This window comes from Mesoplodon densirostris, chromosome 10 (assembly GCF_025265405.1).
Source record: "Mesoplodon densirostris isolate mMesDen1 chromosome 10, mMesDen1 primary haplotype, whole genome shotgun sequence".
NCBI classification, from domain to species: domain Eukaryota; kingdom Metazoa; phylum Chordata; class Mammalia; order Artiodactyla; family Ziphiidae; genus Mesoplodon; species Mesoplodon densirostris.
In genome coordinates, this window is record NC_082670.1 from 66620129 (window position 1) to 66647491 (window position 27363).

The following is a 27363-nucleotide window of genomic DNA, read 5'->3' on the forward strand; positions in this document are numbered from 1 at the left end:
GAAGAGGAGGAGGAGGAGGAAGGGGGAGAGAAGGAGGAGGGGAGGAAGGAGGGATGAGGAAAAAAAAGTGGTCCTTTTACTTCCTCTGGACCTTTTATGACTGTGACTCTTGGTAGAACTGCAAACATTATGCAACCATGAGAAGAACTAAACTAAGACAAAGTAAGCACTGAGGAAGATAGAGGGAAGGTGGAACAAACCTATTGTCGGGTCATAATTGGTCCCCTGTTTAAAACGTTTCAAATATCTTGTCATGTGACATTTTCTTACTGTGTAAGCTGCCCTGAGTCTGTTACTTGCAGCTGGAAACATGGCTATTTATGGAGAGGCTAATTAGGTGTACACCAGTGAGGGTATGAAGAGACAGGAGACAGACAGGGATACCTGAACATAACATCTTCAGAACTGAGTTGGGGCTATCATGCAAATATAATTAACAATCCACATAGAAATAAAATTAACTATCCTAAATACCTAATAAGTGATGTTGATAGACAGTAAAAGATACGAAAGATCAGAAGGGCAGGGTATCACCCAAGGGGGTGGGAAGGGAGCACTAAGAAAGGCTTTGTGGGAGACACAGTACTTGAGAAGGGCACTTAAGAGGCAAAGAGGACTTAGCAAATAGAGGAGAGCTTGAGCAAAGATTCAGACTTGGGAATTCTCCTGGTGAAGCTGAGGAAGAGTGACTAGACCCGTTAACACCCACAAGACACTTCTCCCAGAGAGCTGTATACGTTTGAGCTGGCAAGAGCCACAAACAAAAGAGATTTTTAAAAGCCTGCACAAGTATACCATCTCTCAAATTGTGCAGACAGGAGAGGACCTCCTAGCACAGCAGTCTTAGACATCAGACCCATATCGCTATGGGCAATTCCAGAAAAAGTGACTCTGGCTGAACCCCAAGGAATATCCACTTTTGATTTTGCCACATGGTTTCACCATTTAGCCTTACCCTGGCCAGGGTCTACAGTACGTGCTGCTTACACACAGACAGACTGGATATGGCTGTCTGCACTCTTTAACTTCAATTTTTCTTTGGTCTTATCTTGATGTCCCTATTACTTCCTCAATCTTCTCTCCTTTTATTTATTTTACAGATGAACTTTCTTGGGAGGCAGGACATAGAACTCTCATTTGATTTAGTTTTGGGTCTTGGGGAAAAGTTGTTGTGGAAACCTACTGTATTCTTTTCCTTTGCTAAATTTTTCATTCTCCTTATGTCCCCCCTCCCTTTGCCCCTTCCCAGGTACTCAACCTCTTCATTGCCTTGCTGCTCAATTCCTTCAGCAATGAGGAGAGAGATGGACACTTGGAAGGAGAGGTCAGGAAAACCAAAGTCCAGTTAGCCCTGGACCGGTTCTGCCGGGCTTTTTGTTTTGTCATATATACTCTCAAGCATTTTTGTACCAAGTGGTGCAGGAGACAACATTTACCAAAGCAAAAAGAGGTGACAGATGGTCCTGAGGCAGAGAGCAAAGGTGTCATTTCCCTGGTCACAGAGATGAGAAAGGGCCCAGAGACCTGGGAGGAGTTTGGTGTACTGACTTCCACACCAAAGACCTTGAGTGTTGGGCATGATCGGACTTGGTTGGCCCCACTAGCAGAGGAAGAAGATGATGCTGAATCCCCTGGTGAAGATAAGGCACAGCCTGTCACACAACCTGCGGCTGGAAAACAGGTATGAAGGTTCACGCATAGACTTAGAGGTTGTACAAAGCTAGAGTTGCCATAGGGCACTGGTTGCCTGCCCTGTTCTGAGCAGTATGCAGAGATGATAAGGGTATAAAATGTGGCAGCTGCACATCCGGGGCTGGTTCTAATCATGGTCCTGCACTTGTGGCCCAGGTGGGCGGTGTCAGAGGAGTTCAGAGGGGAGCACAATCAGAGTGGGCTGGGGCAACAGGGGAATCAAGTGCCTTTGGTTGAGCCCTAAAAGAAGAAGTATAGATTTTGAATTGGCTGAAAGGTGAGAAAGGGAGTGTGGAAGGTGAAGTGAATAGCACAAAAAGAGATTTTGTTTCTTATGAATTGCCTACCACCCTGGGAAGGATCACTTAGCCATAGCCGCTACCCTTGGTACTCCGAGGGGCAGTAGTCTCTCATCTCTCAGCCTCCCTCTTCCTTCATGGAACCTCTGCCCTGCAAACTAGCTGGAGTAAGGGTGATCAGGGCCCCAGTATTCTCAAGCTTTTGAACCTGGAATAGAGTCTCTGTCCTATGGGTAGAAACTGAATTGAAAAAGGAAATCCAACTTCTTGGCCACATTCACCAGAAATTTAGCCTCTTCAACTCAGAGTTGGAGGAGATGAGAAAAGTTGGTGACCTGCACCTTCTGGTGAGATATATATCTCTTGATTGGGAGCTGAGGGTAAAGGGAGCCCCATCTTCTTGGTCACATCTGCCTAGAGTGGAGCTTCTGTCAAACTGAGCTGGGGGTGGGAAGGAAGAGAGCAGGTCATGGCTCAAGTGACATAGACTCCTGCTGTTATTACTGAAATGTGTAGAAATTTTTAGTAAATATTTCTTCATTTGCTGTATGCCTTTAGGACAATTTCCAGAAACTTAAATGATTTTTTACGAATATTTTCCACCGCTTATGTTAATTTTCCTGTGGAGCATGTCTGCAGAGCTTCTTACTTTACTATCCAGGAAGCGAAATTCTGTATATCTTTTTAAAATTAAATTCTAAACTTGTTAATTTTAATGATGCGTTCGGATTACTATACTAATTTCATTTTTTTCTCAAGTAAATTCACCTCCCTGTAGCTAATTTTTGAGGGCTACTGGTTTTATGTTTTGTCTACTCATACATTTTGGAGTGTGAATTTGAAAGCTCATCTTTGTGGGAGGATCTGTCCCTCTCTTTGCAGTCTAAGTTCTGTGGTATCTTTAATTGACCCTCCTAGGGGATCCATTTCAGAACTAAGTCTTGTATTGCCAACTTGGGATTCTTGTCTAATAGTGATACTAGGCATTTTGCAGATCCAGTCACTGAACCAGTGGCTCCCTTTGCCCAGGTCTTGTTTCTGAGGCTGTGCTGCCTCCTTCCTCTCTAGGTATGCAGCTTTGTATAATTGTAATCCCAAACATTGTCCACAGCTTCTTTTATTTATTTATTTATTTATTTATTTATTTATTTATTTATTTATTTATTTATATTGAACATCTTTATTGGAGTATAATTACTTTACAATGGTGTGTTAGTTTCTGCTTTATAACAAAGTGAATCAGCTATACATATACATATATCCCCATATCTCTTCCCTCTTGCGTCTCCCTCTCTCCCACCCTCCCTATCCCACCCCTCTAGGTGGTCACAAAACCACAGCTTCTTTTGACTTTCTTAAGTGCAAGAACTTCAACCAGCCCACCGTTTCAAGCTTTGGACATAACTGTGGTTTCCTTCCTCACACAGGGCACTTTTATTCACCATTACCTGCTACATGCTTTAAATTGTTATTACTTTATCTTTTTGTTCTGTGTCTGGTCCATAGATAATATGTACCTGTTTATTGTGTGTATATGTTCAAAGGGGAAAGTGTTCTTAAATCATGACCTTACAGTGTCACATTCACAGGAACCCTCACATAGATTTTAGGACGAAACCTTCACTTAAGGTGTGACTTTGCATATCCTTCTTGGATTTAGCTGCAGGTCAGAGGACAAAATTTAGTTTTTATTTTTATGTTGTGATATATTTTCATATTTTCTTTATGTCTTTCAGTTACCTATTTTGCTAAGCCAGCCCTCTGTACCCAACAGAGTAAAAAATTATTTTCCAAGTTATTCTTCTAATATTTTTATACATCTGTTTTTACATCAGAATATCAAATGATTATGGATTTTAATTTTTACTATATTCTGACATTGTAATATTTTTTCAGGGATAACTAATTATGCCAGTACCATTTATTAAACAATTTATTATTTTGCCATTGAATTGAAAGGCTACAGTAAGTTTCATCTCTTAATTATTTGGTGAATTTTGTATCCAAAGCATATTGTTTTGATTATATTACTTATGAGTAAGTTTCCTATAGTAGTGTTCCAGAATTATTTTATGTTGAGTTTTTCCAGGATCAGTTTTCAAAAGTAAAGCAAAAAAGGTTAATAATGTAATAATTTTCATGACAAACAGAAAACCAAATAGAATTCAAACTTGTTTCATCTCAACTGAGATGTCCAGGAGGAATATTAATCCTACTCGGGGTTTCTCAGTGTCAGGCCAGTGAACTCCATCAGAGTACCAAGGAGCCCACCAGTCCAGGAGCTCAGAGTGTGGAAATGGACATATTCTCTGAAGATGATCCTTATCTGTCGATACAGAATCCCCGAAAGGTAATTTTCCCAGGGTGTTCCCAGAAGAAACATGGCTCATCCATACACCTTCTCCAAGATAGCCACTGTGGAAAACTATCAAGATTAGTACAAAGCAAACTGCCAGAATTAGATCTTAAGCAAAGGTCTAGGCCAGAGTTTCTCAACCTCTCCACCATGACATTTGGGACAGGATAATTCTGTGTTATGTGGACAATTCTGTGTATTGTAGGGTGTTCAGCAGTACTCTGGCCTCTACCCACTAGATGCCCATAGCATCCCCCCATTGTAAAAATAAAAAATGTCTTTAGACATTGCCAAAATGCCTCCTCCTAAAGGATAAAATCAATGACATTGCCAAAATGTCTCCTGGAGGGTAAAATCAATGAGAACCACTGTTCTAGGCCTATTATTCTGGGAATTGAGGTAGCTGACAATTTCAGTCTCAGTAAAGAAGCATCCTTCTTATCACCTGGCTTCCATATTTGGGGTTAGTCAGCAGATCAGAGGTAAGATTTGAAGGGAGGAAAAGGTTAAGGCACTGTGTCTTCATGTGCCTTATCTTTCATCAACCAAGGGAGAGCAGTTAGAGAATTCTTTCCTGAAGTCAGGGCTGGTCAGAACATTTAGGAAAGAACGCAACAAGAGGTATACTTTCTAGACACCCCTCATACCTTTGCCTAGCTAGTTTCATGCATAAAAAGTCATAAAATAAGGTATTAGGTATTAACCATGGTGAAAGAGGGTGTTGGAAGTGATTCCCCCTTTCTTTGTTCTGATATACAGAAGTCTGATGCTGCGAGTGTGCTCTCAGAATGTAGCACCACTGGTCCACAGGATCCCTTTAGGCGGGTACTTGAAATGGTTCCCAAAAAGGAACCAGAGAGATGTTTGCCCAAAGGTAAGTGGCAGTATTCCTACCTTCAGTTCATGGAATATTTGGATGGGATTCTGTTATTCTTTGAAGATGTATGGTTTTGATAGAGGCCTTCTTTCTGCTTCTACTGGAGACAAAAGTGAAGAGTCTTCCCTGGATTCTTGGGACCATTTCAGGAAATTCTTGATTTAGGTGGGGTCAACTTGTACAGCCCAAGTACCAGGGTAGAAAATCTAGAAAACTTTCCCAGAAAGCCCACTGGGCCAGTATTTTTGCCACTTGGTAGAGTTCCCAGTACATCAATTGTCAGGATGTACTAGAGGTCATAGACCAAGAGAACTTGACCACAAGTCTGGGGTTGACTAGAGCCCTTGCCAGGCCCTCAACTCATCTCTCAAGATTTTTCTCTGGGAGCAGGGGTCCAAGATGGTGGTGTAGGAAGACCCTGAGCTCACCTCCTTCCATGAACACACCAACTCTACACCTACTTATAGAGCAGTTCCTCCTGAAAAAGACCTGGGGGTTGATTGAACAGCTACTGCACATAGAAAGACCACATAGAAACAGGTAGGAAAGACGGAGACATGGTATCCATGGGAATCCCACCCCCAACTTAGTGACCTACAGTAGGAAGGAATATTGCTGCGGGGCCAGAGCACAGACTCACCTACCTTGGGACGCAGCAAGAAAATAGCAGTTTAAAGGGCATCTAGACTATACTGGAAGGATATCCATGTACTAACCCTAGAGCTTCTGCCAAATGAGCAGGGACGTACTGGAGCCCTCTGTGGGGTCAGAGGCACCAGAGAGCGCCTTTGTTTGAGTTACCTCTAGAACTCCCCCTAGCCCTCACTCACTCTAGCTCTAGCTACCCCACCAAGGCAGCCTTGGCCTCAGCACTCCCCAGGGACTGACTCCAGCCCAAGCCTGCTCTAACCCCAGCTGCCCCGCCTGGGTGGCCTTAGGAGGAGTGCTCCCCAGAGATTGCCCCTGGCAAGCTCCAGTCCCAGTTGCCCTGCTAAAGCTGCCAGGTGCAAGCCATCTACACAGGGGATACTCACACACGAGTCCACTCCTTCGAGACCAAGATAGGTAGCTGTTTCACCTAGTTCATAGAAACAAAAACTGAAAGTCATAATGAGGAGATAGAGGAATGTATTCCAAATGAAAGAACAAAATAAAACCCCAGGAAAAACCCTAAAGAAACAGAGGTAAGTAATTTACCTGATAAAGAATTCAAAGAGATGATCATGAGAATTCTGACCGGGCTTCCCTGGTGGCGCAGTGGTTGAGAGTCTGCCTGCCGATGCAGGGGACACGGGTTCGTGCCCCGGTCCGGGAGGATCCCACATGCCGCGGAGTGGCTGGGCCCGTGAGCCATGGCCGCTGAGCCTGCGCGTCCGGAGCCTGTGCTCCGCAGCAGGAGAGGCCACAGCGGTGAGAGGCCCACGTACCGCAAAAAAAAAAAAAGAATTCTGACCAAACTAGGGAGGAAAATGAACTTCATCCCAGTAAGAACTTCAATGAAGACTTAGAAAATGTAGGAAAGAATTGAATAATACAATAATAATACAATCCACACCAAGACACATTATAATTAAAATGTCAAAAATTTGAATATATTGTGCCAGTCCCTTTGCTCTGTAAAGTTCCTGCTGAAAAATCATCTGATAGTCTTATGGAGGTTCTCTTGTATAACGCTAGTTCTTTTTCTCTTGCTGCTTTTAAGAGTCTCTCTTTATCTTTAATTTTTGACATTTTAATTATACTGTATCTTGGCATGGATCTCTTTGGGTTCATCTTGTTTGGGAATCTCTGTGCTCCCAATCTCCAAACTTGGATGTCTGTTTACTTCCCCAGGTTAGGGAAGTTTTCAGCCATTATTTCTTCAAATAAGTCTTTTGTCCCTTTTCTCCTTTTGAGGCCCCTATAATGCTAATGTTAGTATGCTTGATGTTGTCTCAGGGATCCCTTAAACTCTTCACGTTTAAAAAAATTCTTCTTTTTGCTGTTCTGATTGGGTGATTTCCACTACCCTGTCTTCCAGATCACTGATTTCATTCTTCTGCATCCTCTAATCTGTTAGTTCCCTCCAGTGCATTTTTCATTTTAGTTACTGTATTCTTCAGTTCTGATTGGTTCTTTTTTATATTTCCTATAGTTCTATATCTTTGTTGAATTTCTCACTGAGTCAGAACTGGCACATATGACTCCTATTCTGCTCTGTTGGCCAAATGTTGTCACATGGCTGAGCCCAGATTCAAGGGGTTGCAAAAAGACTCCATCTCTTTAGTTGGTGGATTTTCAAAGTCACATGGTGTGTACAAGGAGGGGTGAAGAGTTGGGCTATTAATGCATACGTATTATAGACACTAATGATAGTGATGCTAATTCCTTGCAGGCCTGAATTGCTGCTCTCCGTGCTGTACTATGGACCAGAGGAAGTCCCCCTGGATCATTTGGTGGAACCTGCGGAAAACCTGCTACCAAATAGTGAAACACAGCTGGTTTGAGAGCTTTATTATCTTTGTGATTCTGCTGAGCAGTGGGGCACTGGTAAATTATCATGGTCTTGTGGGCACATTTGGGATCAAGGCAGCTGGGTGGCTTCATTCTGACTTGGTCCCTCACGGGGCTGTGAATGTGGGGAGACCAAGAAGAAGTGGGATCTCTGCTGTTGTTTCCCCTTAGGGGACAGGGTTTTGCACAACAAGTTCTGGAGGAATGCTACAACCGGGAAATCCCCAAGCCGAAGATGCTTTACCTGTGGGAAGGATGATCCAAATTGGCACTTTTTCTTTCTTTCTTTCTTTCTTTCTTTCTTTCTTTCTTTCTTTCTTTCTTCCTTTCTTTCTTCCTTTCTTTATATATTGGCTGCACCACACAGCATGCGGGAACTTAGTTCCCCTACCAGGGATTGAACCCATGCCCCCTGCAATGGAAGTGTGTAGTCTTAACCACTGGACCGTCAGGGAAGTCCCCAAATAGGCACTTTAAAGTGGCTATTAGAGTCTTGCCCTTGACTCCAAGTCTGTCCATCATTCCTGGAGGATTTCTAGACATTTTCACTGTATCCTACATGTTTCCTCCTCTAGACAGCAATGTTCCTATTCTTTTTTTTTCTGAAGACCATAGTGCTGCTTTCTGAAAGGTAAAACATTAGGAGGAGAAGTCAACAGGGACCAGATTAGGATATAAGTTGCCTTGGTACTTTTCACCACTCATGATCCCTTGAGAGGAGAGACAAAGAGATACCGCTTTATGTGTATGACAGATCCTTCTAAATTGAGGTATGGTGTGATTTCCAGTGAGGTTTGGAAATAACTAAATCCATCAGCCTCCCTAACCGTATAGTCATAAACTCCTTTCTGCGCTCTCTTCTCACCTTGTAGTCCATCTTTCCTCCTCTGCGCATATATCCTCACCTTGGGCAACAGTATGTTCTCTCTTATCACCTACATGTTTCTCTCTCTCCCTCCCATTATGTTCTGTGTCTCCTCTTAAAATGGCCATAATATAAAACTAAATTCTCTTATTATTTGTCATGTCAAGTGAATGGAGTACTGAGCTATCCCTTATGGATTTAGAGTCACAGAACATTTCACAAGTTGCTAGGAGGGACAAGGACATGTCTTGTTCCTACACCCCTGCCTTCCTGGTTAGTGCTTTACACCTATGTAATCTCTAGGTGAAAGGAGAAGAGCACACATGGGGGCCCACCAGAGCCTGTGATCAACAGGCATCCCCATTTACCTGCTTACTGCAATATAAATTATCCCTGAAACAAAAAAGAAAATTTCCCTAAGACCATCCCAGAGAACTCCCTTGATTAATTTTTATTGCTCACCCTGTAGGGTTCCCTGTAATCTTCTGGTGATCACATCTCACCAGCTGTCTACACTTCCAAAAGACAGGGTTCTTGCATTTATTCCACAAATGGTCATTGTTGTCTGCCACGCCCTGTGTTAGTCAGCAGAAAAGCAGTGGTGTCGTCACAAGGTCACAGACACACACCCCATGCACCATGTGAGAAAACTTATAATCAGAAAAGTAGCAGAGGGCACACAATCCTCCTAGTTCTCATCTGCCTTCAGATGAGGCAAGCGTAGGCCGGGCAGAGTGATACTGAGCACACAATGCAGAGGGTTCCAGGAGAGGGACCCAGGCCCTGTTTCACTACACATATTTATAGAGAAATGGAGACAAGAAACATCTAGTCCCTCACCACTGTATGTGGTATATGAACCAGCAGCCTCATATCACCTGGCAGCTTATTAAAAATGCAGAGCCTTGGGCCCACCCCAGACCTGCTGAACCAGAACCTAGGTGATTTGGGGCTCATTAGAGTTTGAGAAGCTCTGATTTGGGCAACTACTTAATAATGGGAGCTTCCTGGATTAGGAAATGGCCTAGTTATATTATGGGAGCTTCCAAAGCTCAGTTGCTGATATCAGCCTGCTCTTCCATTGGGCAAACTCAGACCTACTGAGCCAGCTTGTTGCTAAGTTTTCAAAATGAGAGAGGAAATGAGCTTCCAACACCATTCAGATTTGTCTCTCCTCAAGAGGCAAACAGACAATCCCTGACCTTCAGGAGCTTGGAGGCTAGTAGGGAAGACAGATGGAGTCCAGAAGATTATAGACCAGGGCCATAGTGATACACTCAGAGAAGCAGTGGGTGACATGGGGCCATGTAGGATGGCACCTAACCTATTCCTGTGGAAGAAGGACAGTTTCCTATAGAAGATATAAGCTAAGCTGAGATCTTAAATGCTGACCAGGAGCCAGTGGGGCAGAGGAGGAGATGAAGGGCCTTCTTCAGTCAAAAGCCCACTTGGGGGTTGGAAGTGAGACTGTTTTATTCTTTATTCTTTTTCCCTAGGGTTGTGGGACTGTGGGATTACCTTAGTCCCTGACAGCAGGGCTGATGTCTTTCTTGCCTTCATTTGGCATTGCCTGCCAAATGACTTGGCAGGTTTAGTGCCTCTTCTCTCTTTTCTTTCATCCTCAGTAACACTGTAAAGACCAAAAGGACAGCTTATACCCTAGTAATATAGACCCTGAAGAGTCACACGCACACATACTTCAGGTGAAGAAAGTTTGGATGTAGCATGGAAAAGGGTCTCTCCAAAAGCTTGGGTATCTAATTTTCATAAATCACACTTAATGAAGTTTAATATTCAAAGTAATTTACATTGGGAGCTCTAGCCCAGTGCTTCCCAAACTTTTGCAAATCATGGTTCACATACAAAATGATCACATCTGTAGGGGACACTGGGGTAAACGGATAATGCTGTTTGTGGTGGAAGATGACGAGCCTCAGGGTTGGCAGGATCCAGAGTGTGGGCTAAGGTGTTTGGACTTGATGTTATAAGAAACAAAGAGCCACTGAATAGAGCCACCAGGTAACTAGGGGGATGAGAGAGATGGTGTATGCCACTGGGAGGGTCTGGAAAAGTTGGCAAGATATTGTTGGCAAGAGTTGAAAGGATTAGGAAGACCAGGAAATAGTGTGGTGAAGATTTATTTTTTAAATATTCCAGGAGCCAGTGATGAGAGCCTGGGGAACTATAGTGGCAACAGAAATCTAGAAATAGGATTTTCCTTCTTCTGGTTTTACTTACTCAAGGAATTGTTTCTATTGGAAAAGTTCAGCCTTAATACCTTTTGAGCAAAACCTTGTCACCAAGAGAGGTACTAGTTTATTCAAATAAGGAAGAAAAATAAAAGGTATAGTCAGCAGAGAGTTCAACTTGGTCTATGGATGTGCTTTATCATTTCAGGTATTTGAAGATATTTACCTTGTTACACAACCCAAAATCCAAGCAATACTTAATTGTACTGACAGTATTTTCACATACATTTTTATCTTGGAGATGGGTCTGAAATGGGTGGCCTTTGGATTTAGGAAGTATTTCACCAGTGCCTGGTGCTGGCTCGATTTCATCATTGTGATTGTAAGTTTAACATCTCTGTGTCCCATGCAGGTGGGGGTTGAGGGGGGGGTGGGTAGGGGTGGAGGAGGGGATCACATGGGAGCTGCTATTCCTGTGTGCCTTATATGAGTCCCTCTCCAAAATATTTTTCTTCACATTCATCCATCAGCAGTCCAGCCTTTCCTCATTCCCATTCCTCATACGCTGCATCTCATATGCTCACCACCTCAACACTTTCCATGATAGTACTCATTCACTTCTCTCCATAAGCACTGCTTATGTCTGATGTAAATCTAGAATAACTTTCTGTATTCTCTACTTTTACTTCTCCTTCCAACTTTTCATTTCTTTTCAAGACTTCTCAAAGCAGGTCAGCAGCGAGCAGATTAGACTGGTCTGCGTCTTGATTGTCAAGCAACAAAGAGGATTATTCACATACATTTTTTCATTTAATCTGAACAACAATGTTCCAAGTTAAGCAGACCTATATATCACCTACCATATTACAGACAAGGAAACCTGAAGCTCAGAGGGTTAGCAATTTGTTTCAGGTGAAATTGTAATTCACACCTTGGTCTGTATGATGCTAAGGCCAGTAGTAGTAATAGTAGATCACATTTTTCGACTGCTTTCTCTGTACCAGAGAAAACAGTACTTTGCCATATGCGTCATATGCATTCTATCTTTTAGTTACCACAGCCTTTCCATGTGGTAGTTATTGTTATTTTTCCCAGATACAAAGGAGTAAACTAAGTCATAGAGAGGCTAAGAAACATGTTCAAGCTTGCCCAGCTAGAAGTGATGGAGGTGAGACTCAAACCTAGTAAGCCTCACTCCAAAGCCCTTGATTTTAACATCTATCTATATCCTTGCTACCATGACCTAATTAGTTAGACTTTGTCCCTGCTATTTAAGGAAGTAGATACGACAAATACATAGCATAAGCCGTGTGGTCAGCACACCACACTGGAGAGCCATAATTTTGTTGGTTGGCAGAAATAAGCCGTGTGGTTCAGGAATTTCAGAAAAGCATCAGTGCCATTGGAGCTCCAACACAAGCAACCCCATGATCATCATGTCGATCCCTATCAGTTTCCAGAGTGCTAATCACTCTACACCCATTATCTTATTAGATTATAGTGAAAAATGCATACGACAATGGAAAGATTATTGGTATTTCTGATCTAGATCCTGTGGTTTACTGGCCTAAACTTAGGAGACTAATTCTAAATCTTCTTTGTTTACTCTCTTTCTGTGTAACCTCAAGCAAAGTGCTTGAAGTTTTGACATAAATTTTCATATGGATAAAAATGAGAGTGTAGATGCTAAATTGCCCAAATTTGACCAGATACAAAATTGAAAACATAAATCTAATGATAGCCATTTAAATATCAAAGCAGTAGTTGAATACTACACTTTCAAAAAGGATATTAGGCCCAGGTGGTTTTGAAAACAAGTTTAGCAAACTTCCAAGGAGCAGTGGCTATAGACTGAATGTTTGTGTCCCACCCCTGCCCCAAATTTGTATGTTGAAACCGAATCTCCAGTGTTTTGGTGTTTTGGAGGTGACTAGGACATAAGGACATTTATCCTGAACCCTCATGAGTGGGATTAGTGATCTTATAAAAGAGACCCCACAGGGTTTTCTCACTCCTTCTGCCATGTGAAGACAGGGAGAATATGGCTGTCTATGAACCAGGAAATAGGCCCTCAACCAGACACTGACTGCCAACATTTTAATCTTGGACTTCCCAGCCTCCAGACTGTGAGAAATTTCTGTTGTTTATACATCCAGCCTATTGTATAGTATTCTGTTATAGCAGCCTGAACTGACTAAGGCGAGCAGTTAACTCCAACCTTGTTCAAATTTTTACAAAGAACAGAAAAAGAGGGGAGGCTCACAAACTTATTTAATGAGACAAACATAAAGTTGACAATGAAATGAATGGAACAGAAATGAGTAGAGCAAGAAAAGAAATAATCCTGTAAATATATATCTCTATAAATCCCAGAGAAAGCACTCAATAAGTGTGGTCCACTATTACTATTATCAGCCTTAGCATTATACAGACCCAATTCCACCTGAAACAAGTTGCTGATCCTCTGAGCTTCAGGCTTCCTTATCTGTAACATGGTAGTGATGTACAACACTGCCTAATTCAGGGCATTGCCATGCGGATTAAATGAGAGAGAGTGTATGTGAATAATCCTTTTATGTTGCTTGTTACTCAAGATTATAAAAAATGATCTCTATAATTTTGGAGTAGGAAAATGCAAACACAACCACAAATACATATATACATACATATAGACATAAGTTTAACTATTTCAAAATGTAAAACTTTCTTTTTGTTTTTGTTCAACAATACCATAATTATAGTTAAAGACAGGCTAGACCCTGGAGACAGTATTTGCCATATACATAACAGATAGTTATTGTCTACAGTATGTAAATACTCCCTACAGATCAACAAGAAAAAGACAACCCAGTGTAAAAATGGGAGAAGGATGAAAATAGGCAATTCACAGAAGGAGCTCAAGTTGCTAATAAATGTATAAAGAAATACACACTAGTCATATCACCAGTTAGCACAGAAGTGCATATTAAAATGAGACACTTCTTTTTACTCATCAGATAGACAAAAGTTTTTAAGTTGGATAATATCTAATATGAGAAAGATTTAGGAAAATGGAATTTTTAGTCACTGCTAACTATTGTACAGTCAGTTTGTGGAAAGTTTTGCACTATTAAGTAAAATTACAAATGAGCCCAATTTACAAACCCAGAAATACCACTTGTAGTTATACATTTAAGGAAAACTTTTGTGTATGTACCCAGGGAAAATGCACACGTCTGTCCAGTTTGCTATTGTTCATAGTAGCAAAGAAATGGAAATAATTTATATATTCACCAAGAGGGAATGAGTTAATAAAATATGAATATTTATATGCTGTAATATTTCATAACAGTTAAAAGGAGCAAACCATGAGAATATATATCAACATGATAGGAATCTCAAAAACATAGTGCAGAGTGATAAATGCAAATTAGGTAGAAATAAAATAAAACTAGTGAAGACTTCCCCCCTGGAAGAATGCCGTAGAGTGGGAAAGAATGTGGATGTTTTTATGTTTGTGTGTCTCATCAATGTCTCCCAATTGGTGGAACAGAGACTGGGGGTGAGGTTCCAGGCGAAAGGGTGTACAATGCCCCTCTAGGAACATCTTCCCCACCTATGGTAACAGTCATTTAGTAAAGCCAGAACTGCTAGGCTTTGCCATCCTTGTCCCTCTGGCTAGGAACAAAGTAGGTGTATTTGTGGAAAAGCTGATTAAATAGGTCTCCCAACAGGCAATGCTGTCACAAACAGAAGAACAAAAAAACCTACTTGAAAAAACCATTATAAACACGTTTCGAATTGGTGGTGATTTTTTAAAGTTGATTACAAATTTTAAAATCTGGTTATTCTGTCACATTCACTCAATTTCTCTCAATTTGCAAATATTTTACTTTTACAATGAGATTGACAGGATAATTCACTTCCTGTCATGCTGAGCCACTCCCCTTCTAAGCTGAGCCTCTGAAGGGTCTGCATAATCAATAAGAATGGCTGAAGGTCTGCAAATAGTGGCCTTCAACTTAAGCTCAGCAGGTTTGTTGAATTTTAAGTTAGTGTATTTACAGAGTTTTCCAATCCTCAGTCCTGTCCCATTGGGAAGAAGTATGCTAGGAGAGAAAATTGGATTTAATTCTCCAAAAGAGAGCTATTTGAATGGAGGGAAATATTAGCAAACAAAGAATTATTTCTTCATAACTTGATTTTGATATCATTTCTAACATATGGAAAAATTGCAAGAAGTAGTATAAGGAATCCCTTATACTCTTCCCCCAGATTCACCAATTGTTAGCATTGCAGCGCATCTGCCTTATCATTTTTTCTATTTTTTTTCCCTCTAAACTGCTTGAGATTAAGTTGCAGGCATCACACTCCATTAGCCCTCCACATTTCAGTGTGTATTTCCTAAGAACAAGGATATTATCTCACACAGTCACAATACAGTTATCAAGGTTAGGAATTTAACATGGTCCAATACTAAAACCCACATCCATTTTCAAATTTTCTCAATTGTCACAAGGTTCTTTATGGCTAATTCACCCTACCCACACACCATCACCTTTCCCCTCACCTCAATCCAGGATCAAACTCAAGACCTCACATGACTTATCATTGTCATGTCTCTTTGGTTTCCTTTAATTCACAACAATGTCTCAGCTTTTCTTTGTCTTTCATCAAGCAAATCATGTAAATGCATTGTTCTCACCCATATGGGCTGTAGCTTTGCCAGGCAAGGAGGAAAATAGCCTCTCACCTGCCCTCCCCTTCCAGCAGGGTCTGGCTGGTTTCTGTGTCTGGATAATCCACTGTGGGCACAATGAGTTTGCCTCTCAGAAAGACAGCTCTTAATCCCCACTGGGTTCTCTGGGCACCAAGTCAGGTGCACTACCTGTGGCTTCTTTTCCCACCAGGTCTCTGTGACCAGTCTCATCGACTTAAAGGTCTTGAAGTCCTTCCGGATTCTGCGAGCACTGAGGCCTCTGCGAGCGCTGTCCCAGTTTGAAGGAATGAAGGTATGTTCTTCAGATGGATGGGAGGAAAGTCAGCTAGCAGGGAAAGGCAGAGAAGCCAACTGCTCTTCTTGGGCTGGGCTTCCCTTAAATTGCCAAGCTTTTCCTGGACTCCTTCCCATCCAGCCCACTGCTTAGAATTTCAGAGATGGAGAAAAGAAAAGTCTAAGATACAGTCTTCACCTAAAAGTGCTTCTGTGACAGCCGAGATGGGCTCTGGCTTCCCTTCAATCCTAGGGTAGGTGTCCCATAAGTCTCGTAACACCATCATTAGAGGACACTTCTCAGGTGATCCTGTGGCAACAGAAAGGACCCATTATGTATGGAGCTGAGAGCAGGGCTTGCCGTGGGTGTGGGTTCGGGGCTGGAATGTAAAGACGGGGCTCCAAGAAATCCAGCCCCACACGTTAGACCCATCCTGGGAAGATCAAGAGCTTGTTGAGTCTCACAGGTCTATTATATTTTTCTTCTGTTTTGCTTCCTTAAGGTGGTAGTTAATGCTCTCATAGGTGCCATACCTGCCATTCTGAATGTTTTGCTTGTCTGCCTCATTTTCTGGCTCATATTTTGTATCCTGGGAGTAAGTTTGTTTTCTGGAAAATTTGGAAGATGCGTTAATGTAACAGATGGAAACTCAGTTATAAATTACAACATTGTTGCAAACCGGAGTCAATGTGAAAGTGGAAATTTCTCCTGGTTCACCCTGAAAGTCAACTTTGACAATGTGGGAATGGCTTACCTCGCACTGCTGCAAGTGGTAAGCGCTGTGGGTTTGTTTTTCACTCTGGGGAAAGAAACCTTAAAAGAATCATAAACCATTTCTCAGCTAATAAAAATACAGTGACTCTATTGAGATAAGAGAATCAAATCACAGTTTCTCACATGGGAGCTAATGCCCTCTGGAATTGTTCTGCACTGAGCATCTCCAACCTTATTTTCTACTGAGCCTCAACCTCCAGGAGCTGTCCCATAAGGGTCTGGACCTCTCACTCTGTCCTAAAGGGTGCCTTGCTCTCCTGAGCTCCAGCCAGAGAGACATAGAGCCTCAGATGCTAAGCCACTCCATTAGTAACAGTTCCCTGTGGGAAGTCAGTCCCAGGTCAAATCGTGGTTGCAAGGTTTTGGACAGATAGTGCAAACAGATGTGGAATCAGGAAAGAGCCTTCCTTAATCAGGCTCTTTGCAGCAGTTGGTTCATAGCTTCTTTAGCAGTTTTTAAGGCAGAAATTTTCTCTTGTTTTTAAACTTTTTGTCTTGTGAAAATGAAGAAAAAAAAAATCCAAGACATCTATCCTTGAATTTCCTTCTGCTGTTCTTTTATGTGGACATTCTGTCCTGGAAGGGTGGGACATTGTCTTATGTACATCTGCCCACTGGACGTGCTGGCTTTTGTATGGCACTTGTCTGTTGATGGCAAGTCTATAATTACGTTCATGTTTCTCTGCTTTCATTGCAGGCAACATTTAAGGGCTGGATGGATATTATGTATGCAGCTGTTGATTCCAGAGGGGTGAGCTTGTGTTCTACCGTGTTCTAGAGTGCTAGGATCAAATCAGGAATATCATGACTAAATGGACAGCCCAGAACTTCCTGCATTATAATTACAGTGGCCAGGATTCTTTGCCTTGTTTTCATTAGGACAAACACTATGAAACAGGGATTAAAAGGATTCTTATTCATCCTCCTGTGAGTATTACATCCTAGCATGCTACAAAGTCAAGTCCTCTTTCTCCATACTGACCACTCATGTAGGAGGTGGAGCCAGAAGCAACAGAATCACAGGATGCCTTGATTTTCCTCTCTCACCTCTTCTTCAAGTGAGTGGAAAGGCAGAAGCCAAATTTCAAAGAGTACCTGCTCTTTACTGTGGGAGAGAGAACCTTAAGATTGGACTAGGTCTGAGCAAGAGACCCTTCAATGGCTCCAGGTTCCCCAGAGAATAAGGGGATTTCTAGTAATTGCCAACTGTCAAATTATAGTTAAATAAAGTGATCATGGATTCCCAAGGTTAGAAGAGTACTCAGCAAAATAGTCCATTTCTATTTCCCAGTTGGGAAAATTGAGGAATAGAAAGGAAGAGTGTTGCCCAAAGTCATAGCGAGAGCAAATGGTTGAATCAAGAATGGAATCAGCATTGTTTATTTTTTCCTACCATCACACACATATGTGTTATTGTTTGAGAGTATACAGAGTTGATGCCTGGCACATAGTAGATGTTCAGTACAGCTGGTAGTAGCAGTAGAGGTGATATGAATAGTGTTATAGTAGTAGTAGAGGCAATTTATAACAAAGGAAATATTTAAAAATATTAATGTGCTTATTTTTTTGTCTGTATGAATATATGAACTTCACCTCAGTTTACCTTAGACATCCATCTGCCTTGAGGTGGAGCTAGGGGATAGGGAGGAGATCTTATGTATGACCAAAGAAGTATATGTCTCATATATGTTCCTTGAGTGAATGATGGGTGGGTGGAGGTGTGTGGAGGTGTGCCTGTCCTGTTGTGGTCCTGGGATATCCTAACTGGTGTGTGCTAGTATAATGGCCTTTGTCTGTGTAGTCACAGAGCATCCTACTGTTCTCAAATATTGAAGCTGCAACTGGTGAAACCATGGGCCTTTCTCCTCCTTCAACTCCTCCTAGCCTCAAACACTGACTCTCTGCCATATCCTTCATATGGTCTCCTGGCTCAGCAGTCTACTCCCATCCCTTACTAAGAAGCCCACAATGGCAGGCATATGGCTGTCAACCCCACATCCAAGCCACAAGAACTAAAGAAGGTTCAAGAGACCACTGTCTGCCCAATTATGCTACTCCAGTCTCTTAAGTCATCCTGCCTGCGCAACGTATCCCAGGCCTTCCCAGCAGTAGTTTTCTCTTTGAAAAATACCAAAGTTGAGGGCTTCCCTGGTGGCGCAGTGGTTAAGAGTCCGCCTGCCGATGCAGGGGACACGGGTTCGTGCCCCGATCCCGGAAGATCCCACATGCCGCGGAGCGGCTGGGCCCGCGAGCCATGGCCACGGAGCCTGTGTGTCCGGAGCCTGTGCTCCGCAACGGGAGAGGCCACAGCAGTGAGAGGCCTGCGTACAGAAAAAAAAAAAAAAAAAAGAAAAATACCAAAGTTGAGCCAGAACACACATTCTTTGCTCTCCATGTTTCCCTCGATTTGCTGGGCCCCAAGCCCCCTCTCCAAACCCAAAGAAGGGAAAATCAGGATACACATCTCACAGCTCTGATGTTCTCTCTCTCTCTGTTTCTCTTTCTGACAATTCCCTGGGTACAAGTGAGGTGATCCTTTCTGTGTTCCTCTTTCTGTCTGAACCTCCCTTTGCAAGATGATTAGCCTGCTGCATAATCTTGTTTTCAATGTCAGATACTGAATATTAATTATTCTTTCCATTACATTGTTTCTAGACTAATGCCTATCCTTAATTCAAACAAGTAGATGCTTCCAGCCAACTGGGACTAAGGTCAGGTACTCTTCAAGACAAAAGAGAAAAATAATTGTTTCAAATATTTACCTCTAATACACTAGTCTGTATGGTGGGTTTTGAAAAACAAGTATCATGAGTACATTCAACACATAACAGAGCTATCAACATTCATCTCTATCTTTGAATGTGATCAGGGGAAAGAAAACAGAGATGCTCCTGCCACCTATCCCCAAAATGAATAAAACCAATGACCATGTGAAGATCTTGGACACTTTTGGTCATGCCTTAAGCTAGGGCAGCTTGATTATAGTCCATTCTTGTCCATTCTAGAGCTTGATCATTCATCCACTCACTCAATGTGTGTGGAGAACCTACATGTCACAAGCTGTGCCAGGCACTAGGAATTCAAGAGTGACAGGATGCAAGCACAGACTAAATACAGTAGTGAGCTCTGTTTGAAGGATATAGCCTTTCAACAAGGGCTGGTAGTCAATCTCCTGAAGTGAACATGTCCCTTCTCTGGTGGATATCTCCAATCTGGCTCCCTCCAATTATTTGTCCATATGGACATCCTAGAGAGCCTTATCAGAGGACACATATGAACATGCCACTCTCCTCCCTCACAACCCTTCAATGATTCTCCATTGCTTAGAAGGAAAAGCCTAATCCTCCACCACACCCCCTCCCCACTGTATGGTACCACTCAAGCTGCGCTGGGGGAAGCTGAAAGAGGAGAGAGAGGCTCCCTGCAGGGCCACGGCTGACTGGAGGAGGCTGAGTGGTTAATGCTGCTGCTACCAGGCAGTTAAGATGGCTCATGTTTTTCTCCAGTAATTGTTTTCTTCTCTCATTTAAAAAATCCCTAACAGGAAGGACAGCAGCCAAGGTTTGAGGAGAACTCATTAATGTATGTTTACTTCGTAGTTTTTATCATCTTTGGCTCATTCTTCACTCTGAATCTCTTTATTGGTGTTATTATTGACAACTTCAACCAACAGCAGAAAAAGATAAGTATGGGGGTTGTCCTGATTTGGTATTTTTACCTTTCTTCTCCAAAGAGCTTGAATGGAGCATAAATCTGTTCTAAATTGTTGTGCAAAGTAGCCTTTATCATCTGCATGAGAACAAAGAGGGAGCCTCCTGGAGAAGAGGAGTCTTGAGGATATGGCTGAAAAGGAACTAAAACAGCTGGGTTTTATTAAATCATTGTTTTTATTCTCCACTCTACCCTCTTAAACAAAGGAACTCTAATAGAAAAATTATTACCAGGATTAGTATTTATGTCATATTTTAGTAACCTTTCAAGCATACCTTATTATCCAGGATAAAAGAGTACAAACGATTCCCGACTTAGGATGGTTCAATTTACATGACTTTAGCTTTATGATGATGCAAGAGTGATACTCACTGAGTAGAAACTTTACTTCAGATTTTGAATGGTGATCTTTTTCTGGGCTAGAGATATGCAGTACAATACTCTCTTGTGACACTGGGTAGCAGCAGCCACAGCTCCCAGTCAGCCACGCACTCATTGAGGGTGAACAATCGATATATACTTACAGCGTTCTGTACCCATACAACCATTCTGTTTTTCACTTTCAGTACAGTATTCAATAAATTACATGAGGTATTCAACACTTTATTAATAGGGCTTGTGTTACATGATTTTGCCCAACTATAAGCTAAAGTAAGTGTTCTGAACATGTTTAAATTAAGGTAGGCAAGGCTAAGCTATGATGTTCAGTAGGTTAAGTGTATTAAATGCATTTCAACTTACAATATTTTCAGCTTACAATGGGTTTATCAGGATGTAACACCATTGTAAGTATAGGAAAATCTGTAAACGCTCCTTTTTCAGTAAACTTGTGTCTTGCCTCTCAACACCCAAATCTCAGCAGATTTACTGAACTTACTTGGAAAGAAGATGGTTGGGGAAGAGGCAGGTTTTTTTAGGGAGTTTTTTCCCCATGCATTGTAACAACAGATATTTATTTTTCTGATTCTACAATCTATAGGAGCATTGTAGTAAATGTGGAAAAAAAGGAAGAGAAAAAGAATATTTAAATCACCCATAAGATGACCGCCAAATCATAACCATTTTAGATTACGCCTCATCATTTTGGTACCATCTTTTCCTGTTACTTTTTAACTAAATATTTCTTTTACACCGTTGAAATTATGTAATACTTTTAACTATCCTCTCCATTAGTTATGAGTTCATGTCATGAGATCATCTTTGTTATAAGAATTTTCAGGGCTGAATTTCATCCCATATTATGGATCATAATTTGTTCTAATCATTCCCCCCACTCCCCCTTTTAAGGACATTTAGGGTCATTTCCAAATTTCTTGCTCTTCTAAAATAATCATGAACATTCTTAAAATTCTCTCTGTGTATCTCTGATTGTTTCCTCAGGATAAGTTCCTAGAATTTAAGGCATTAAAGATATATTGTCAAATTACCTTTCAGAAATGCTGTTCTGGGTCCCATCCTTTTGCAAGATATGAAGATGCCTGTTAACTCTGTTCTAATCATTCTGACTTTTGTAATTATTAATTATCTTTTCCAGCTCGATGGGTAAAAGTGTTATCTCATAGTTTTACATTCATTCATTTGACCATTTATGAAGTTATACACTTTTTTGCAGGTTGATGGCCATAAGTATTTCTTCCTTGAGTTATCTGTTTACTGTCTTTGTCTCATCTTAAAATTGACATTATCATCTTTTTCTTATGTTTTTATATAGTAACTCCAATTTGTGACTTGCTTCTTACATTTTTGTAATGACAGTTTTAACTTATAGACATTTAGCATATTTATGAAGTCAAACTCTGAAGCTTGTCCTTTTTGGCTTCTTTTCTTGCATTTATATACTGAAGGCATTTCTCAGTCCTAAAATCAGGTAACTAAATATTCACCTTTGGTTTTCCTAATTGTTTTGTGTCTCTCTTCTATTTTTCTGTTGAACTTTTTAAATTCATCCAAAATGTATCCTGATACTGTTGAGCTTTCTTAGTGTCTGCTGGGAGAATCATTCATGGTCCCAGGCAACTATATGGCTGCTGTTATTCAGGAGTGTACTATATGGTGTCACCTCTGTAATATGCAGCTTGATTGCAATCAATACCTACAATTTGAACGTTAGGCCTTGTGATTTTAGATTTAAGCTTACATTTGAAATCACTGTTTTGATCAGTCCATAGCATTTTTGTTCTGTTTTGTTTTACTTTTTATTACAGAAAATTTCAAACATGCACAAGAGTATGGTAGAGTGAACCTAAAATATCTATCACCCGGCACAACATTTATTGATTTAAGAACGTCCTTATGCCATCTATGCCCTTACCCAATCCTTCCACCGGATTTTTTTTTTTTTTTTTTTGCGGTAAGCGGGCTTCTCACTGTTGTGGCCACTCCCGTTGCGGAGCACAGGCTCCGCACACACAGGCTCAGCGGCCATGGCTCACAGGCCCAGCCACTCCACGGCATGTCGGATCTTCCCGGACTGGGGCACAAGCCCGTGTCCCCTGCATCGGCAGGCGGACTCTCAACCACTGCACCACCAGGGAAGCTCCTCACCGGACTTTTTATAGAGCAAATCACAGATAACATTATTTCATTCACCAATATTTCAGAACATATCTCTTTTTAAATATAACTACAATTCCATTATCAAATCTAAAAAGGTTAATATGAGCTCTTTAAACTCATCAGAAACCCAGTCAGTGTTCAAATTTCCTCCAGTCTTTTATTTTCTCAAAATATGTATCCATTCTTTCATTGATTGACTGACTGATATTAAAGTTTGTTTCTTTTCAAATTAGGATTCAAATAAGGTCCTCCCATTGGATGAGTTCCTTGCTCTCTGGAATGACAATATGTTCTAGGCCTTGCTTGTACCCTTCCTGCCCCAGATCTGGAATCAGCCATTTCTCTAAGGAGTGCTGGGAGGTGGTGTTCCAAGACAGTCTGAATGCTTATTGTGATTATTTTGAGACGTTTTCAGTGGACAGAGCTACTTCAAATTTAGGACCACAAGGAAATATATATGTGGAAATATGAATACTCATCATTCAAATTCAAGACTACAAGGTTTTCACTTAACCAGTACATCTATATCTCCTCTTTTCCACACTGAGAAAATTGGTTCTCATCGGTACAAAAGATGATACCTTAAAATTTTCCATAACTACTCATTTTATTTATCTCACGACACACACATAGGACAGTCTCATAATAATAGTATTAATACTATCATGATGCATAAGATTATTGAAGACACTTGTGTCTGCCAGGCATCCTGAAAAAACCTGGTTAACTTCTAGGGCTGTTTCTTTTTTGCAATTTTTTTTTTTTTTTTTTTTACTGTGCAAAACACTCATAATGTAAAATTTATCGTCTTATCCATTTGTAGTGTACATTCAGTGGTATTAATTACATTCATAACGTTGTGCAACCATCATCATCATGTATATACCATGTTTTGCTCTTTCATCCTTCTGTTGATGAACAATTGGGTTGCTTCCACATTTTAGCTATTGTGAATAAAGCTCTTACGAACATAGGTGTGCAAACATCTCTTTGAGACCCTGCTTTTGATTCTTTTAGGTCTATACCTAGAAGTGGAATTGCTGGATCATATGGTAATATGTACAGTATACAAAGGTTCTAATTTCTCTACATCCTCACCAGTACTTGTTTCTGTTTTTTCAATAGTAGCCATTCTAATGGATGTGAGGTGGTATCTCATTTTTTTGATTTGCGTTTCTCTAATGATTAGTGACACTGAACATTTTTTTCATGTGCTTACTGGCCATTCATATATCTTCTTTAGAGAAATGTCTGTTCAAGCCCTTTACTTGTTTTTTGTTTTTTGGGTTTTTTTGTGGTACGTGGGGCTCTCACCGCTGTGGCCTCTCCCGCCACGGAGCACAGGCTCCGGACGCGCAGGCCCAGCGGCCATGGCCCACGGGCCCAGCCTCTCCGCGGCACGTGGGATCCTCCCGGACCGGGGCACGAACTTGCGTCCCCTGCATTGGCAGGTGGACTCTCAACCACTGCGCCACCAGGGAAGCCCCCCTTTACTGGTTTTTGAATCAGGTTGTTTGTCTTTCTGTTGTTACATTTTTGGTGTCCTCTATATATTCTGGATATTAATTTCTTATCAGATACATGATTTGCAAATATTTTCCCCATTGTGTGGGTTGCCTTTTTACTTCATTGATAGTGTCTTGGATGCACAAAATTTTTAAGTTATTATTAAGTCCAATTTGTCTATTTTTCCTTTTGCCTTTTGTGTCATATCCAAGAGATCACTGCCAAATCCAGTGTTATGAAGCTTTTGTTCTATGTTTTCTTCTGAGAGTTTTATTGTTCTAGATCTTACATTTATGTCTTTGATCCATTTTGAGTTAATTTTTTATATGATGTTAGGTACTGATTCAGCTTCATTCTTTTGCATGTTGTTATCCAGTTTTCCTAGCACCATTTGTTGAAAAGACTGTCCTAAGGCTGTATATTTTTGGTCCATACTGGTGGTGTAAATTCAAACCCCACACCCTCATCAAGGCAGGTTTGGATTCACAAATTATCAGGGAAGACTGGCTTTTTACCCATAGTACAGACTGGGACAGTGTTCTGGTTGTCTTCCATTGCCAACAGACAGGTTTGGTTTTCTTCTTCACCCTTTAATGGCAGCACTTGGAGAGTTCCAGATTCACACAGGGTCCTTGGCCTAACCCCACTGCCTTCTCCTCATGACCCCCTTGTAGTTATTAAATCCCAAGATTTTTGTTTTTACGGAGATTAGCAAATGCCATTAGGCCAGCCATGGCTTCAGGACTAATTTACTACTCTTTCTTTTTGATCTCTCTTGATTTTCAGACGATGGAGATGTTCCTTACTTTTGTACAAGTTCAGCTATGTCTTTTTTTTTTTTAACATCTTTATTGGAGTATAATTGCTTTACATTGTTGTGTTAGTTTCTGCTGTATAACAAAGTGAATCAGCTGTACGTATACATCTATACCCATATCCCCTCCCTCTTGCGTCTCCCTCCCACCCTCCCTATCCCACCCCTCTAGGTGGTCACAAAGCACTGAGCTGATCTCCCTGTGCTATGTGGCTGTTTCCCGATAGCTATCTATTTTGCATTTGGTAGTGTATATTTGTCAATGCCACTCTCTCACTTCGTCCCAGCTTACCCTTCCCCCTCCCCGTGTCCTCAAGTCCATTCTATTTGTCTGTGTCTTTATTCCTGTCCTGCCCCTCCGTTCTTCAGAACTGTTTTTTTCTTTTTAGATTCCATATATATATGTGTTAGCATACAGTATTTGTTATTCTCTTTCTGACTTACTTCACTCTGTATGACAGACTCTAGGTCCATCCACTTCACTACAGATAACTGAATTTCGTTTCTTTTTATATCAGCTATGTCTTTTAAAGGAATTCTGTTCCATTTTATCCCACATTTCTAGATGTTTTACAACTCCCCCAACCCCTATTTCCAGAAATGAAAATCCTACTTCATTTTTCTATTCTTTCTTCCCCAGTAGTAAAAACATTTAAAGCTCTCTAATTTTTTTTTTTTTCCTGAGAATGGCTCTGGACAGATTATTTGAAATTTTATTAGTAGTGATATATGCATTCACATATTTAGGAGAATTTTAATTGTCACTTTGTAGGATTTTTTGTTTAAATTTTTGTTACTAATTTCTATTTTTGTTTCATTGTGGATTGATTTACACAACTTGAAATATATTCAGTTTTTGTAAAGATTCTGTGGATGTTTGCAAAGAATTTGTAATCTTTGTTTATATTATAAAAAGAGAAATGTAACTGGTAAAAGTAACATTTTTCCTTTCTTCCTTAATTTAAACCCTATTTCCTTTCAGCCCTCCCCCAGAGTCTCTTTCTGCTTCCCATTGGAATTTTAGGAATTGTTGATAGAAATGTAATATAACTTTAAAACTATTTCTGAAAATTCAGAACTTTTTTCCAAAAATCCATTAATGATAATTAGCTCTCATCTTCTCCATATACTTAGGTGGCCAAGACATCTTTCTGACAGAAGAACAGAAGAAATACTATAATGCAATGAAAAAATTAGGATCCAAAAAACCTCAAAGGCCCATCCCAAGGCCTCTGGTGAGAGCACTTGATTGATTCTAAACACATAGATGCATTAAGTGGTTATGAGGAACTCAGATATCTGCAGTGCCATTCTCCTTTAATTTTTAAATTTGTAGACTTTACCTAAGAAGTCAGTATGACCCCAGGTACACTGATGTATGGCTCAAGTCCTTCGGAAGATTAGACATTCAAATTCAATAGTAAGAGCTTGGGCAACAACTTTAATTTACCTTTTAGTGAGCACACAGTAGCTGCTTAGTATATACTGATTGCAATGATGTGAATTTAGCAGTTATTTTTAATTTACTCTTGGCCAATTGAAAATGTATTTATAATATCTTTTACCAACTTTTTCTGGTATGAAACTGAGATCATGCATACTCACTTCCACTTCACAAGTATGTATGATAAACTTTCTATATCAGGAATGTGCACACTTTTTCTGTAAAAGGTCAGACAGTAAATATTTTAAGCTTTGCAGGCCATGTGGTCTCTGCTGCTACTACTCAGCTTTGATGTTGTAGCACAAAAGCAGCCGTCGGCGATATAGAACAAATGTGCTTGGCTGTGTTCCAGTATAACTTGATTTATAAACAACAACATTTGAATTTCATATAATTTTCGTGTGTCAAAATTTTATTCTTTTGTGTTTTTCTCCCAAAAGTCATCCTGAGTAAAACCCATTCTGAGCTCACGGGCTACACTAAAACAAATGATGGGCCATATTTGGCCTGTGGGCCATATTTTGCTGAATCCTGCCTTACGAGATACTAACAGGGCTGCTCTGTGCTTACAGTCTAATTGAGGAGCTGGAATTTGAGAGCATTAGATTATAAAGTAATACAACAGGCACAGTTGGTAGCTCTGACAAGTGAGTTTGAAGGCTTTCAAGACAGGGAGGATCAGTGGGTCCGAAAAGTCGGGAAAGCAGTATGGAAGAGGGGCTTGATATCTGATACATGTAGAGGATTTGGAGATTTTCATTCAAACATGAGACCACAAATTATCAAAGGTATGTTTAGTTTCCTGCTATTCCCA

The 27363-nt window shown here is 40.8% G+C and overlaps 1 protein-coding gene across 1 annotated transcript in view; it reads left to right on the top strand.

The window, feature by feature from the left end:
* The window catches only part of SCN11A (sodium voltage-gated channel alpha subunit 11), a 77718-nt gene that overhangs the window by 43046 nt on the left and 7309 nt on the right, over positions 1 to 27363 (top strand). Inside the window, exons 16-25 of the mRNA XM_060110779.1 lie at positions 1250 to 1681; positions 4222 to 4341; positions 5107 to 5221; positions 7599 to 7753; positions 10980 to 11189; positions 15661 to 15762; positions 16247 to 16516; positions 17216 to 17269; positions 20063 to 20204; positions 26240 to 26340. Coding sequence (XP_059966762.1) covers positions 1250 to 1681; positions 4222 to 4341; positions 5107 to 5221; positions 7599 to 7753; positions 10980 to 11189; positions 15661 to 15762; positions 16247 to 16516; positions 17216 to 17269; positions 20063 to 20204; positions 26240 to 26340 — 1701 coding nt within the window. The remainder of the gene's footprint in view (positions 1 to 1249; positions 1682 to 4221; positions 4342 to 5106; positions 5222 to 7598; positions 7754 to 10979; positions 11190 to 15660; positions 15763 to 16246; positions 16517 to 17215; positions 17270 to 20062; positions 20205 to 26239; positions 26341 to 27363) is intronic.